The sequence below is a fragment of the Sinocyclocheilus grahami genome, unplaced genomic scaffold (assembly GCF_001515645.1).
Source record: "Sinocyclocheilus grahami isolate Dianchi unplaced genomic scaffold, SAMN03320097.WGS_v1.1 scaffold178.1, whole genome shotgun sequence".
NCBI classification, from domain to species: domain Eukaryota; kingdom Metazoa; phylum Chordata; class Actinopteri; order Cypriniformes; family Cyprinidae; genus Sinocyclocheilus; species Sinocyclocheilus grahami.
In genome coordinates this window covers 244,924-260,650 of record NW_015505357.1, presented here as the reverse complement: position 1 = coordinate 260,650, position 15,727 = coordinate 244,924, and the positions used below count along the sequence as shown (strand labels likewise).

Here is a 15,727-nt window from a genome sequence, read left to right as displayed (position 1 = left end):
ATATATATATATATATATATATATATATATATATAAAATATATATAAATTGTTGATTTATTTAATGAACTACAATGCCATGTATTTTTATATTGTCAGCAGTTTTTTCATTGTCAAAACAGAGCTTATTTTATTTGCTAAGAGAGTGAGTGCCATGCGATGGTGTCACCATAAAAAGGGATTAAAAACAAAAATACAACTTAAACACACCCTTAAGAGCATTTACTGCTGTACATGTGTTTTTTTTATATAATTTGTATTATTTTATGTCATTATTTATGTTGATATGTTGATCCTTCAGTATTGGAAAGTGTTACTATATCGCTTAATTTTCAATATTTCAGATTGTATTCTGGGTATTTTGTTCAGAACTCTGTGTTTTCTCATTCCCAAAATGCATTGAGAAAAAGTGCACAAAATAATGTCTGATCAATGCACCTCACACTGATTTTGTTGTATCAATATATGTGCCAGTAGTTGTGGGCCCTTGAAAAGGAGCCCATTGCAAAAAAAAAAAAAAAAAAAAAAAAATATATATATATATATATATATATATATATAACGTGTGCAAAAACTATGATACAAAATAAATAAATAAACGGATACAGAAAAAAATAAATGCATATGTTAATATAAAGACTGACTCTTTGCAGGATCTCATTTGGAAACCCAAATGCATGAAATTGAATATGATAAATTATGAATACTATCAAACCATGCAAATGCACAACTGAAATAGAAAAAAAACACAGAAGCAATGAATTAGCAAAACGCAACAAGAAAGAGCAGATGCTGCAGTTGGCTGCAAAAATACAGCCATATGCTCATACAAATGTCACATACAAATATTACCTTGTGCATACTGAGCTATGGTGACTGTGCATTTTTGCAAGCCCAGAGCAGATTTAGCTTACTAAGAATAACTTTATGCTTTATCAGGGTATGATATCTTGTTATATCAGCCAAGTAGTCACATATAATGCTATTTATACAGTCTAATTCTCATGAATATAAAGGACATATTAAATATTTAGAGTGCTGGAGCTTTTGTGCCAAGACAGATTCATGCACACGTATACTCACACAACAATCCATATGCTTGTTTCCAAGGTAACAACATATAGCAGAATATAGCATATGTCTGTCTGTGCTTTCGTCATGCCCTACTTTGAATCACTGTGACTTGGAGAATTTATTCTCTCTGTAATGTAAGCTACATTTTTGTATGCATATATTATTAGCGGTGTCGAATCAAGAGAGCCAAAATATAGAATCTACAGAGGAAGATGTAACTAAATATATAAAAGGTATTTTACCCACATTTGATATGATATTTGATCAGTGTTGGGAAGGTTACTTTGGAAATGTAACAGGTTACAGATTACAAATGACTGTATCTAAAATGTAAATACAGTAGTAGTGTAACTATTTCAATTACTTTATTAAAGTAATGTAACTGATTACATTTGTTTACTTTTCTAAATTTGTAATGTTTTCAACTGTTGATCATTTCCAAACATGTAAACCAGGCAGGGTTAACCTCACATTAGTTCAACACTGATTACTGTCACTTTCGAAATCCCTCATCACTTTAATTAAGATTATATTCATTTAATTTTACAGCACGGCCACCACAAAATCAGACTTGCTTTGAGATCATTCTGAGATTAAATACAGATTTAAAGCCATAACAAGAAAACGTTTAGTAGCTATGATATTGTTTTTGAAATCAGATATTTGCATAGCTATGACAGGAAACACTGGCATCTAACAATGGCTTGAGGGGAAAAAAACAATTAATCTTTAAAAAATAAAGCATATGCATAAATCCAAATAGGAAACCGTTATAGAATAAGCATGTGTCCTAAACTCCTGAAACATTGGTGTCACACATTTTAGAGCAGTCACTGCAATTTATGAAAGACATCAATTAAATATGTATGTGGGTGTTTATGGGAAAAAAAATCAGATGTAACCCAATTTGTAATTGTTAAAGTGCCCCTATTATGAGCTATGAAAAGTTCATATTTTGGTTTTGGTAGTCCCCAACAAAAGGGTGGCATGCATGCAAGGTCAAAAAACACTTTCATTGTCTTATAATATGCATTTTTTTACCTTACTTGCTCAACGACTACCAAATGATTCACTCAACGATTCATTTTTCCAAACCCCTCCTTTGCGTGACGCTAATCTGCGGTGATTGGTCCGATTGGTCTCATTTTCCTTTCGCCTGTAATGCCTGATAAAGCGGCGTTTGTGAGCGCAGTGCTGCTTTGTGTACAGCGTTACCGGGGAAACCGCTATTTTTTACAATGAATGAATGAATGATGAATTTATATAGCGCTTTATCGTGTATTGTTGTACACCCAAAGCGCTTTACAATCATGTGGGGGGGTCTCTCCTCAACCACCACCAGTGTGCAGCATCCACTTGGATGATGCGACGGCAGCCACAGGACAGCGGCGCCAGTGCGCTCACCACACACCAGCTACAGGTGGAGAGGAGAGAGAGTCATAGAGCCAATCAAGGGGTTGGGGATTATTAGAAGGCCATGATTGACAAAGGCCAGGGGGCAATTTTGCCAGGACACCGGGGTTACACCCCTACTCTTTACGAGAAGTGGCATGGGATTTTTAATGACCACAGAGAGTCAGGACCTCGGTTTAACGTCTCATCCGAAGGACGGTGCTTGTTGACAGTATAGTGTCCCCGTCACTATACTGGGGCGTTAGGACCCACACAGACCACAGGGTGAGCACCCCCTGCTGGCCTCACTAACACCTCTTCCAGCAGCAACCTAGTTTTCCCAGGAGGTCTCCCATCCAGGTACTGACCAGGCTCAACCCTGCTTAGCTTCAGTGGGCAACCAGTCTTGGGCTGCAGGGTGATATGGTGATATTACAAGTGGCACCTAGTGGCAAAGAATGAATTTGCATTTTCATTCAAATGATCTGAAACATTAAAGTGTGACAAACATGCAAAAAAATCAGGAAGAGGGCCAACACTTTTTCACACCACTGTGTATATATATACACACTCACCTTGCTACGTGTACTGTGTTAGGCTAACCGAGACTTGTCATTTATATATTGTTGCTCTTCTGTTAGTTTTGACTGCTTTTATTGTTCTCATTTGTAAGGCGCTTTGAATAAAAGCGTCTGCTACATGACTAAATGTAAATGTAAAACGACTCGTTTCAATGATTCAGAGTCGACTCTTTCTTTTGAGAGACAATAACTTTATACACGGTGCACTTTCAGATTTAAAACTTTGCAGGATGTTTTCATTCTCTTAGAGCTGTGTGACACACTGCATGAAAGGTAATTTTCAAAAATCCATAATGGGGCACTTTAACATTTTCATAAGTAGGCTAACTGTAAATTTAATTTTCTCAGTAATTGTAACTGTAATTTACTGTAAATTAATACATGTAAGTGATTAGTTTATTTACATTCATTTTATTACATTTATTTTGCAATTAAATTACATAATTAAGTTACTTCTCAACACTGCATTTGATATATAGTCACTCCAAAAACACAAAAGTTCCTAATAATTTCTGTGCCTCGGAGACATCAACCCAATTGCTAAAATAATGAATTTTCAAAACGACTTCCCAGACACCACTGCTAAGACAATGGCAAATAGACTAAATATGCTAATTTCTACAGATTTTAGGAAAATGTGAGTTGTGCTTACCTGTGTAAACATTGACAATGCTAGGATGGCTTGGGTGGTTGCCAGGGTGTTGCTGCGTGATTCCTCTCATTTCACGCGTTAGTTTTTACAGGCCCAAAAGTCAAAAGCCCACTCCCAAGTCTCTGACAACGTGCGTTCCCCAAAAGTTCCGTCGTTACCAATAGAGTTCAATTCAACTTACCACTACAGTTAGCTAACGATGCTTTAGGGAAACGCACCCCTAATCTCTAAATGAATGTTCTAGCTGAACTTTTTTCGCATATTTTAATTAGCCTAAATACAACGTGTTCCGCAGCCTATTAATGTTGACAAAACGATATGTTTTTCGCCCCATCAGTCAAGGTAACTTGCGGCTCATGCTGGCGCTAGGACCGATTCTGTCCGATTCGTGAACGAACCGTATTTTTTGAACCGGTTCAACCGAATCATTGAAAAGATCCACCTCAAAACAACGGTTCGTTCGGACATGCCAGTCATGTCAACCGCGGGAACTTGTCAGACGAAATATTATAGTTATGGTCAGGTTAGTATTGATGTCTTTACTGTCTCATCTCACCTGTACGTTCACAAACCACGTGACATAGGTTACACTCAGGTGAGAGTCTGACACACGTACTTGCTGTCACAATATATCTGAACTTGTGGGAGGAGCATCTGGATCACTGCCACACACTACAGCAACTTAGTGTTGTTGTTCACTTCCATGAAGAATCGGTCCAGCTGGGCCTGCAAACACAGCGGAAAACCGAGCCGCCGCGACTTAGAGCTTGTGTTGTATTCGACCGTTGATTGTTAGCTAGAGGAACCGGAGCAGGAACAGAGGGAGGCGGATCCGAGAGGAGAAGAGACCGCTGTGTTACAGGGGAGTGACCGTGATGATGGCGTCCCTCGGTAACACCGGCAGCGCCTCCAGCCCGATGGTCATGCTCGCCCCCAAAACCAAGACCAAAAAGAAACATTTCGTGCAGCAGAAGGTCAAAGTGTTCCGGGCGAGCGACCCGATGCTCAGTGTGTTCATGTGGGGCGTTAATCATTCGGTAAGGCGGTATATGATTCACTTAACTTCCTACATCACACAACTGCCATTTTATGAGCTAACAGTTAGCTGCAAGCACGTACATCGGTTGTTTGAGGACTTAACTAAATGCATTATGCATAGTAATATTAATAAAATGTGCGTGTACTGTTGTTGATATGGGTTTTGGCTCATGAGGTCACACGCAAAACACATAGTTTGATTGCACGCGGCGGATTTGCAACTGTTGCTACCGATTTGCGAACGAATCTTTCTTTTGAGTCGATTCTTTGAAATAGAATCGGTTCACAACACTAGTCTCAACGATTTGTGACGAATCGGACTGAATCGGTCTGAAGCCGTTCAACCGATTCTTGCCGGTTTTGTTTAATTGACATGCAAATCATATTTAGGTTCTACGACTTTGTTTTAGTGATTTGAAATGCATATGCAATAAATCGAAGTAGGACACATGCTATTAGCCTACAATAATCTCCCATATTATACGTGCGAAAATAAAAGATTTAAACAATGTAAGTATATATATATATATATGTCCTTGATTGAACGTTTTAGATCATTTTAAATTCTAGAATGCCGATGTTATAACGCCACGAGGTAAACGAATCATTGAATTATTGCTTTAAACGGTTCTTTGAGACTGATCAAAAGAGCCGTTTGGCAAATGAGTCAGATTTACTCATGCTCAGAGTAACTGTTGTAGAGATTTGTTTTTTTTTTGGAGATATATGTTTTTAGTGTCTTAAATTCGTCTTCCACTTCCATTTATATGTTACTTGCAAAACTATTTAGTCAAAATGCTCGACTATTTATGCAGATCATAGTGTTTTTAATTATGACTGAAATTCCATTTGGAATCTTGTAAACATTCCTTTAAGATTTTTGGAGGATCCTGGGGGAGTAATTGCTTTTAGGGAGAGCTTAGGTTATATGAATCATTTAGATGTTGCGTAATTGGGAGACTGGGAAATCTTCATGCAATGGCATGTGTTAGAAGCGGGGCGTATACAAGCATCGAGTCATTCACCGTTCTGAAATCTGCAAGTGCAAAGTTGATTTCAGATGCAAAAAAGTATTTTTTTCCCCCCACTCTGTTTTTCCAGATAAATGATTTGAATCAAGTTCCAGTGCCTGTCATGCTGCTCCCTGACGACTTCAAAGCCAACACCAAAATTAAAGTGAACAACCATCTCTTCAACAAGTATTTATCAAAAGCACATCATTATTTTACACAGATTTGCATTGCACTGTGCTCACTGTGTCTACATGTGAACTTGAACTTATAAGCAGGAACATGTTTACCTTCATAATGACGGTGAAAGAGTGTAATTGGCAGCTTTTTCTGCAGGACAGCCACATCAAAGCAGCATTTTGCCTTCAGGTGCATGTGAAATGCAGGATTCCGATTGAGTTTTTAATATGAAATGATCGTTCTGTACCTTACAGAGAGAATCTTCCAGGCCATTTTAAATTTAAGGAGTACTGCCCGCAAGTCTTCAGGAACCTCAGGGAGCGATTTGGAATTGAAGATCTTGACTATCAGGTGACCTGATAGTCAAACATTTTGTGCATTGCATCCATTGATTGAAAGTATTTTATTTCTTTTGTTCTTGGATATAATATTACTGCTAAATTAGATCTGAATTTTTGCACTTGCATGCATGGATGTTTTCCATCAGGTGTCTCTGGCTCGCAGTGCTCCCATGAGAGGCGATGGACAGGGAGAAGGTCTTCTCTTCACGTCCTATGACCGTACGCTGATAGCAAAGCAGATCTCCAGTGAAGAAGTAGCTGATATGCATAACATTCTATCCGAGTATCACCAGGTATCTCACAGCATAGTGGTCAGGGTATTCACGGTTAATTCAAGCCATATCAAATGTGCCTTCAATGGAATATTTAATCTATGAGATAGCTGATATCTGTTCAACTGCTGTATCCTTCATGAAAGTCTCTTATGCACATTGGTATTTACATACAAATATGATTCTAGAAGTTGTGATCTGTTCAGATTAAATTCATAGCCTTACCACCACAAACTAGTATGCCAACCAAATTGTTTGGAGGCGCTCTCTTAGTTATTAAACTTCAGCTTTAAAAGGTTGCTAACAATACAGACACATTGTATGACAAATGGCATTTGTGTTCTACATTTTAAGCTTGTTTGCTTAAACTTAAACATACTGTAATTGTATACGACTTTAGCTTACATATTACACAAGGTTGCATGTTTTGGGGAAATAATCAGACAAAAGAATTCAGACTCCACCTATTTTTATGTTTCATTACCCAGTTGGGATCCGCACGCACTGTTTTCATTTCCTCTCTACACTGTCATACAAACTTGTTTAGTCTCTGAAGTCATTTTCATGTTACATGCTCACTTCCTTAAAATAGGTAAATTTCTCTTTTTATGACTGACAATGAGCTTTTGTTGTTTTGTGTGCTTATTTAAAGGTATAGTAAGTCGTTTATGGTCGATAGAGTGGTAGTCTTATATACCTATTGGCATGCATACAGCTTCATGATAAGGTTTTGCGTTATTATATTCAAAGGTGTTTTTGTCATGAATAGCTCATTTAGGCCACAGCTAAAATTGTCCAAAAATAAGGCACCACCGAGAGAAATATTAGGTCATGGGATTTCAACGTGGCGGCCACCATGAATGGAGATTTACAGCTACACTACAGTTCAAAAGATTGGGGTCAGGTGGATTTATTTATTTATTCATTTTTTAAATAATACTTTTATACAGTAAGGAGGCAATATATTGATTAAAAGCATAATGTGACAAAATATTTCTATTTCAAATAAATGTTTTGCTTTTTTACTTGAATTGTGGAAAAAAGTTTTCAACATTGATAATAATAAGAAGAAATATTTCTTGAGCAGCAAATCAGCATATTAGAATGATTTCCGAAGGGTCATGTGACACTGAAGACTGGAGTAATGATGCTGAAAATTCAGCTTTGATCACAGAAATAAATATCATTCTCAAACATTTTATAATAGAAAAACAATTATTTAAATTGTAATAATATTACTGTATTTAACACAGCCTTGGTGAGCATAAGATACTTACTTTAAAAACATTAAAAGCTGACCCCAATCTTTTAAGCATGTATTTGTTAACGTATTATAATTTTTTTTAGATGTATAATGTTTTTGCGCTCTTGTTTTTGCACTCTTGTAAGAATTGGGTTAGCGTAGCGTTTGAGTGCCTGTGTCTTGTTTACAGTGTCGTGACGGCCATGAGATAAGTATGTGTGAGTGAGTGGGTTTCTCAGTTTCCATTGTAGCTGAATGAGCAGATCTTAATCGAGACTGTGCTTCTACATTTGCATTGCCTTTATATTCACAACATGTCCTGTGGGTGCACTAATACGAATCCAGAAATCTCTAACGACAAATGTTCAATTATAAGCTAATATTTGTTTTTAAAGTGCTATTAACATGCATTTTCTTTCATATTCCATGCAGTTTTAGTTCGGCACTGCTGATTTTTAAGTTAGTCTAGGTGTGCAGTGATGTAGACGGAATAAAAACTGTAATTTATTAAGCCCGTGGGCTTGTTTGGTATTGGATGCCATATGCCACTCAAAGTTGGTTCATTGGTTATAAACTATGTGCCATTGAATGAACATTAAACTTTATGGTTGAAGCACACATAATATGATTCCTTTTGTGTGTTGTGTCTCGCAGCATATAGTCAAGTGTCATGGCAGTACACTCCTCCCTCAGTTTTTGGGCATGTACCGGGTTACGGTGGAGAGCGAGGACACGTACCTGATCGTCATGAGGAACATGTTCAGCCACAGACTCGTTGTCCACAGGAAATACGACCTGAAGGTAGGAACCGTTCCTCGCCGCTGAGATGCTGTTTCCTCCGGGATTGTTTTGGCTGTAATGCTGTGTGCCTGATCTTTTCATAGCGTGACTGATATTTGTCTTTGCACACATCATTAACTTCTCGAGCAATAAGCAAACAGCACCTAAATCATGCGGCACATCCCCTTAGACCTGGTTTAAGAGATTTAGGTAGACATGATTGATGAGTAGTTCATGAATAATAATATCTCCGATGTGCCAGTTATTGAGGATCTGAGTGCTGGGCTGCACTGACAGAGCTGGAAATGGAAACGGTGCTTTATGGATGAGATTCAATGAAGACAAGGGTTTTTTCCATCTTGTAGAATAGGCAATATCATATATTTATGACAGTATACAATTTAAGATTAATAATAATTAAAATAATTTTAAAATGATTATTATTAGTAGTAGTAGTATTGTGTTTAAGTATGACTATACTAGTAGCATCTTTTTTTCATTTACACTTTAGAGGCATTTTGGGATAGAGTTAATGACTCTGATTAATTTACATGAATCAATTCAAACTGTCTCAGTAAATCATTTCAATAAAATTGATATTTCAATAATAATTTTGTTGTATTACAATTAAAATTATTTTTTTTTTATTGAAGTTTGATTCATTTCTATGATTCACTATATTCAGGGAGTTGATCCAACTCTATCAAAATGTTTTTTTTCTTCACATTTAACATTTTCAAACAACATGGAAACAATGGCTGTTTGTTTAAAATCACTAATGTAATTTTATATATTATTATATAATATATTGTATTATATATTTGCTTTATATTATATTGCTTTATATTTATGTCATTTAAAAAAAAAAAATGTACAAGTCACCAAGACTGCATTTATGTGATGGCAAATACAGTAAAACAGTATTAATGTGAAATATAATTCCAATTTGAAAAAAACTTCTTTACATTTTATTATATTTTTGAATGTAATTTATTCCTATGATCCAAAGCTGAATTTTCACCAGCCATTACTCCAGTCTTTAGTGTCACATGATCCTTCAGAAAGCATAATCTTAATTATCCTAATATGCAGATTTGGTGCTGAAACATTTATTATTATTATTATTATTATTATCAATGTTGAAAACAGTAGTGCTGTTTAATTTGTTTGTAGAAATCGTGATTTCTTTGATTAATGTGACGTTAATAAGCATTTATTTGAAATATAAATCTTAAATGCATCTTTAAAATCTAAAAACAAAAACCTTACTGAGCCACAAGTTTTTAACTGCAGTGTATATCATAATAAAATAATCATCATAATGTTTATGATGTTATAATTATATCTATGAGTAATTATGTGAATGGCCAGGGTGTCTTTGGATTTGCTTTTGGTGTAAACGGGCCTCCAGGGTGAGTAAAACATGGGCTAATTTTCATTTTTGGGTGAACTAGTCTTTTTGATTCTGTGCCACAAGAGGGTGTGATTGCACTGATGTACAACAAATCATGTTAGAGCATCTGATGCTCATACATTTCATGAAAAACACACTCAAGACTTAAAAAAGCGTCTAACATTGTGTTTTATTCAGGGTTCCCTGGTTGATCGTGAGGCCAGTGACAAAGAGAAGGTAAGACGCCAGTCCAGATCATTTTTCAAAGTTACCTGATGCAACGTAAGACACAAAATTCAGACATTCCTGCTTCTTCTAATGCAGGTGAAAGAGCTGCCGACTTTTAAAGACATGGATTTCAGAAATAACATGCAGAAGGTGTACGTGACAGAAGAGCAGAAAGAGAAGATTATGGAGAAGCTAAACCGAGATGTAGAGGTGAAGACTTGTACTTTTAAAAATGTCACGATGACGTTTAAAAGGCTCTAAAATCCCCGCTCTTCGTGTTCCTGTGATTATAGTTCCTGGTGAAGCTGAAGATAATGGACTACAGCCTGTTGTTAGGCCTCCATGACGTGGCACGTGGCGAGCGGGAGGAAGAGGAGGCCGAGGAGCCCAGCTGTGAAGATGACACTGATCCCGAGAATGGCCTTGCTCCGGCCGTGCAGGTGGGCTCGTATGGCACGTCGCCGGAGGGCATCGCCGGTTACATGAACTCCTTCAAACCCTTGGGACCTGGAGAATTTGACCCTTACGTTGATGTATACGCTGTCAAAAGTGCCCCAGGTCAGTTCTGGCCGGGAAACCGGAGAGGAAGTCGAGTATATGGAAGGGAAATCACACGTATCTAGCATGTATGGAAGAGGGAAGCGGGAAAGGAGTGATATGTGTGTTTGTGTTGGATTCCAGGAGCGCTGCAGAGGGAGGTGTATTTCATGGGCCTCATTGATGTGTTGACGCAGTACGACACTAAGAAGAAAGCTGCCCACGCTGCGAAGACCGTTAAACATGGCGTGAGTGGAAAAGCGCACTCGTCCAGTATAATTTGCTAAATTCTGAGTTCTGGGAGGTTATAATAACATGACTCATCCTGTTCCTTCCTTTCAGGCTGGTGCTGAAATATCTACGGTTCATCCAGAGCAGTATGCCAAACGATTCCGTGAATTCATCTCCAACATTTTTGCGTAACCGCTTTTGGGTGTCTTCGGCAACACTTCAAGGTCACTTTTCACCCCAAAATCAAAAGAAAAAAAATCATAAATTATATTTTGCATAAAGAAATTAGGTCTGTTTTTAGGACCATTAAGTTCTTTTTCATTGTGACATTATTTTTATGACAATAAAACACATTTGCCCCATTACTGTAATATGTCCAGATGTTTTTTTTTTTTTTTGTGATTCTCATTGCAATAATACAGTAATTGTTTTAATAAAATTCTTTTTTTTGTCCATATATATATATATATATATATATATATATGTGATTGTCATTGCAATAATACAGTACTTTTTAAAAATAAAATGCAATGTGTGTCGATATACACACACACACACGAAGAAAATAAATGTATTAATAATAATTGTATTTTAAAAGTACTTTATTATTGAGTATGAAATTTAAGTATTTCTCATTTTAGATTTTTTAGATTTCATATATTAGGTATATACAGTATGCACAAACACGCACAGACACAATAATATTACTCAATACAGTCATTTTTAATCAAATTATTATTAGGTTAACAAATGGAAGTATTTCTTATGTTAGATTAGATACAGTTGTTTATATTCCATTTGTGTGTGTGTATGTACTATTTTGTATGTGCATATATATTTGTTTTGAATTATGAGAATTTGGAGGGGAAATGTGTTTTATTATAAAAATAAACTTTGAATAAAAAAATTCTTAATGGTGTTTAATAGGCTTTTTTTTTTTTTTAAAGCAAACTATATTTTATTTTTTAATTCTACGGTGACATATGCACCATTCTTCATGTTCTTCACAGGTTTTGTCAGGTTCACTTAACATGTTTTTTAAAATTTCTGTCTACTACCATCACACATGTTGATTTTTATTTTTTTTGCATCTCCATATTTTTTCATCTTGTGCTTCATATTTTCATGAATTTTCATAACATGATATTTAAGCACGACATGTTGACATGTCTCATCCACACTACAGCTACATTCATTAAGGGTGTATTCACAAATGAATAACACTAGATTCACATGAATCAATTTGTGACAACCTACAAACATGTGAACATCGCTTAATCTGTTAAGGAGATAGAACTCCAAACCTGTAGCAGTGACATAATTTGTTCTTGGCGTGTTCTCTCTCTTTCTTTGGACTTTGGCTTGGCTGAGAGAGAAACCGTCACCTTAACCGCTTGTGGAGGAATAACAGAAACTCAAGTTGTGCGATGCTTTAAGTGCATGCTAGCTTCATTTAATATATGCAGCACTAGAATGTTGTGAGGAGGATAAGATACTTGTAAAAAAAAAAACACAAACTGACCAGCCGGTGACCTTATGTGTACATTAAGGGTCTAGATTAAAGTAATATTATGAATTGAATGCTGACTGTTTATATGGATGGATGGAGCACACACTCTTCTTTTCTCTTATTTGAGCTATTTTATGCAGTTAGCCTTAATGCAGAAAAGAGGAAGTTTTGTAGTTTGTAGTAGAAATACTTTAGCAACACTGAGCTGATTTAGTATGAAATGCCTTATTGTTGCATTTTATTTATTTTGCAAATCAGTGTTTGGACCAAATATATTTTTCAGCGATTTCCAAAAACATGGTTTCTGTTATTTATTAATTTTAGCTTTGTACAATTACAATTGGCACAATTGCAGTATGTCCATAATAGTTGTACTTTAAATGGTATTTTTTAGAGCTGTTTTAACACCTTAACATGTTGTTACATTAAGACACGTTGTTACATTGTGTTCACATAATGCATGTAATGTGCATTCCTAAGTACAATAAAAAAAAAAATCTTATAATTTGGGTGAAACAGAAATTGAGTCAACATTTACATGTACATGAAATTTGTATACAGTTTCAGTCAACATTTTGGACTTACATTGTTTGTCCACATTTCTGAATAATAGTTCGGAATTAACCCTAAGTCATAAAAAACGATAAAATCACACAAATAAAAGTATATCTATTTTGTTTGTTTTTTCGTTAATATGATGTGTACATTATAAACTGTAAAATAATTTATTATTATATTATTAATATTTTTGTATCCTTTGTTATTAATATTTTAATATAAAATGTTTACAATAAAATATCTTTTTTTTATGTGTTAATCATTTAAAATTAAATGGTTATTTATTTATATAGCTCATGATAAGCTACTATTTTTATTGTAACTGATAAACTTTGAAAGAATTGAGGTCGCTGTAGTTTAGCTGGGGCCTCCTCACATGAAGAGAGGTCAAGGACAGGATCCACCTAGTCCTTTCCAGGAGCTGTGATTTTGCTGACAATCTCTTTCCTGTTTCACTGACAAAAAGATGTACTCTTAACAATGGGGAGCGTGCAGGGGGGAAAAAAAGCTAATCGCCCAGCAAACTGCTGACGAATTCTTGTGGTTGTAGGAGTAGCTGGAACACAGAGTTCAGAGCGTCACATTCTCCTCAAGGCTTTTCATACTGTGCTGGGTTAAGGTCACTTTTAACCCTCGGTTAAGTACGTTAGCAGCTTCCAGAGCAGTATTAGCCCTGTATAAGCCAATCATAAATGAAATATACAAAGAAAACAGGGTAAATATTCATACATTTACAAGTGAAAAGTACAAAATAGGCCTCATTTGGAACCAGTTTAAATTTTGAACCAGTTATCTGATTTATTTACCAAATTTCAGCTTTTTGGAATAGCATACTATCATACTACTAATATTTTTGTAGTGTATGTGCACTTTCTGGCATCACATAGTCAGATGAACTACTACACTATAAAAAATGCTGGGTTGTTGTTTCAACCCAACGTTGGGTCACTTATGGACTAACCCAGCTGTTGGGTTACATTTTTAAATTAAAGTTTTCATGAAGAGAGGTCAAGGACAGGATCCACCTAGTCCTTTCCAGGAGCTGTGATTTTGCTGACAATCTCTTTCCTGTTTCACTGACAAAAAGATGTACTCTTAACAATGGGGAGCGTGCAGGGGGGAAAAAAAGCTAATCGCCCAGCAAACTGCTGACGAATTCTTGTGGTTGTAGGAGTAGCTGGAACACAGAGTTCAGAGCGTCACATTCTCCTCAAGGCTTTTCATACTGTGCTGGGTTAAGGTCACTTTTAACCCTCGGTTAAGTACGTTAGCAGCTTCCAGAGCAGTATTAGCCCTGTATAAGCCAATCATAAATGAAATATACAAAGAAAACAGGGTAAATATTCATACATTTACAAGTGAAAAGTACAAAATAGGCCTCATTTGGAACCAGTTTAAATTTTGAACCAGTTATCTGATTTATTTACCAAATTTCAGCTTTTTGGAATAGCATACTATCATACTACTAATATTTTTGTAGTGTATGTGCACTTTCTGGCATCACATAGTCAGATGAACTACTACACTATAAAAAATGCTGGGTTGTTGTTTCAACCCAACGTTGGGTCACTTATGGACTAACCCAGCTGTTGGGTTACATTTTTAAATTAAAGTTTTAACCCAAAAGTTGGGTTAGTCCATATTTGACCCAAGGTTGGGTTGTAACAACCCAGCATTTTTTAGAGTGTACATTTGACAAAAGGTGTTGTATACAAAAGAGCATGTGAGCAAAAGGATCCCATAATGCAGAGTGCTTGGCCCGACCTTCCATTTCCAAATATGATGAATGAACCATAATATCAGCCATGATTTTTACCACTTTTTTTGTGTACTCTTATTTGATTGGACTGCCAAGAATTAAGACAAATGGATTACAAATGGAATTTTGAAACAGTTTCATTAAAACTGGAGGCCACTCACTGAATTAAACCCAACCGCAAGGTCACCTGTTTGACGTTAATGTAGCATATGAATGTTTGAAATGTTAGTCGATGCTTTATGTTTGTTAGAAATACTACTATGCAGTAAGAAATACTAGTATGCAGTGTATAGTGCATATTATTCAGTAAGCTTGTATTTAATTCTGAACAGCCATATATACACAGGAACATATTTATACATTTGTAAATACATATGTAATTACCCTTTGAAGTGATTTGTTTAATGTATAATTCACACAGCAATTTGTTCTACTCCTATTTCATGAATTATGCCCTTTGTTACTGACAGATTGCTATAAATTTGTCATTTTCAACTCGGGTCGTGCGGTACTGCTAAGAGGATGTTCAAACAGAAATGTCTAAACACTGAAGCCAACCCAACCACAACATTTCAAATATTTGTTCTTTAGAGCCAAAAGCTTTGAGGCAGAAATGGAAGTCTTAAAATCAGATTAGTTTATGGATCAGTTTGTAGTGTGTGTACTTCTGAAGCAGTTGCTGAAATGTTCGGCGGGGGATGCCAGGGGTGTTGTGAGGGGGGTTTGATGTACGGCTGGCTTCCTACATCTCTCTTGCTCTGCCTGCCACTCACTGCCCCTCGACGCACAAAACCATTTCCTGCTATTGTCCTGCTGGGGCCTGTGTTTTTTCAGCATATCAGGCACAAACCAGCTAAATATTTTTTTTCCTTTTAGACTTTCAGAACTGTGAAAAGATTCTCTGAAAAAAACTAAAACATATAGGGGCCCCAGGGCCCCAACAGCTCAG

The 15,727-nt window shown here is 36.1% G+C and overlaps 1 protein-coding gene across 1 annotated transcript; it reads left to right on the top strand.

Moving 5' to 3' along the window:
- Positions 1-4,150: 4,150 nt before the first annotated feature.
- On the top strand, positions 4,151-11,246 carry LOC107593957 (phosphatidylinositol 5-phosphate 4-kinase type-2 gamma-like). The gene is made up of 10 exons (XM_016283861.1): positions 4,151-4,735; positions 5,838-5,935; positions 6,181-6,277; positions 6,414-6,560; positions 8,437-8,583; positions 10,154-10,192; positions 10,280-10,393; positions 10,477-10,741; positions 10,865-10,968; positions 11,063-11,246. Exons 1-10 carry the CDS (start codon positions 4,574-4,576, stop codon positions 11,141-11,143), a joined length of 1,254 nt encoding a protein of 417 aa, XP_016139347.1. The 5' UTR covers positions 4,151-4,573; the 3' UTR covers positions 11,144-11,246.
- Positions 11,247-15,727: the final 4,481 nt, after the last annotated feature.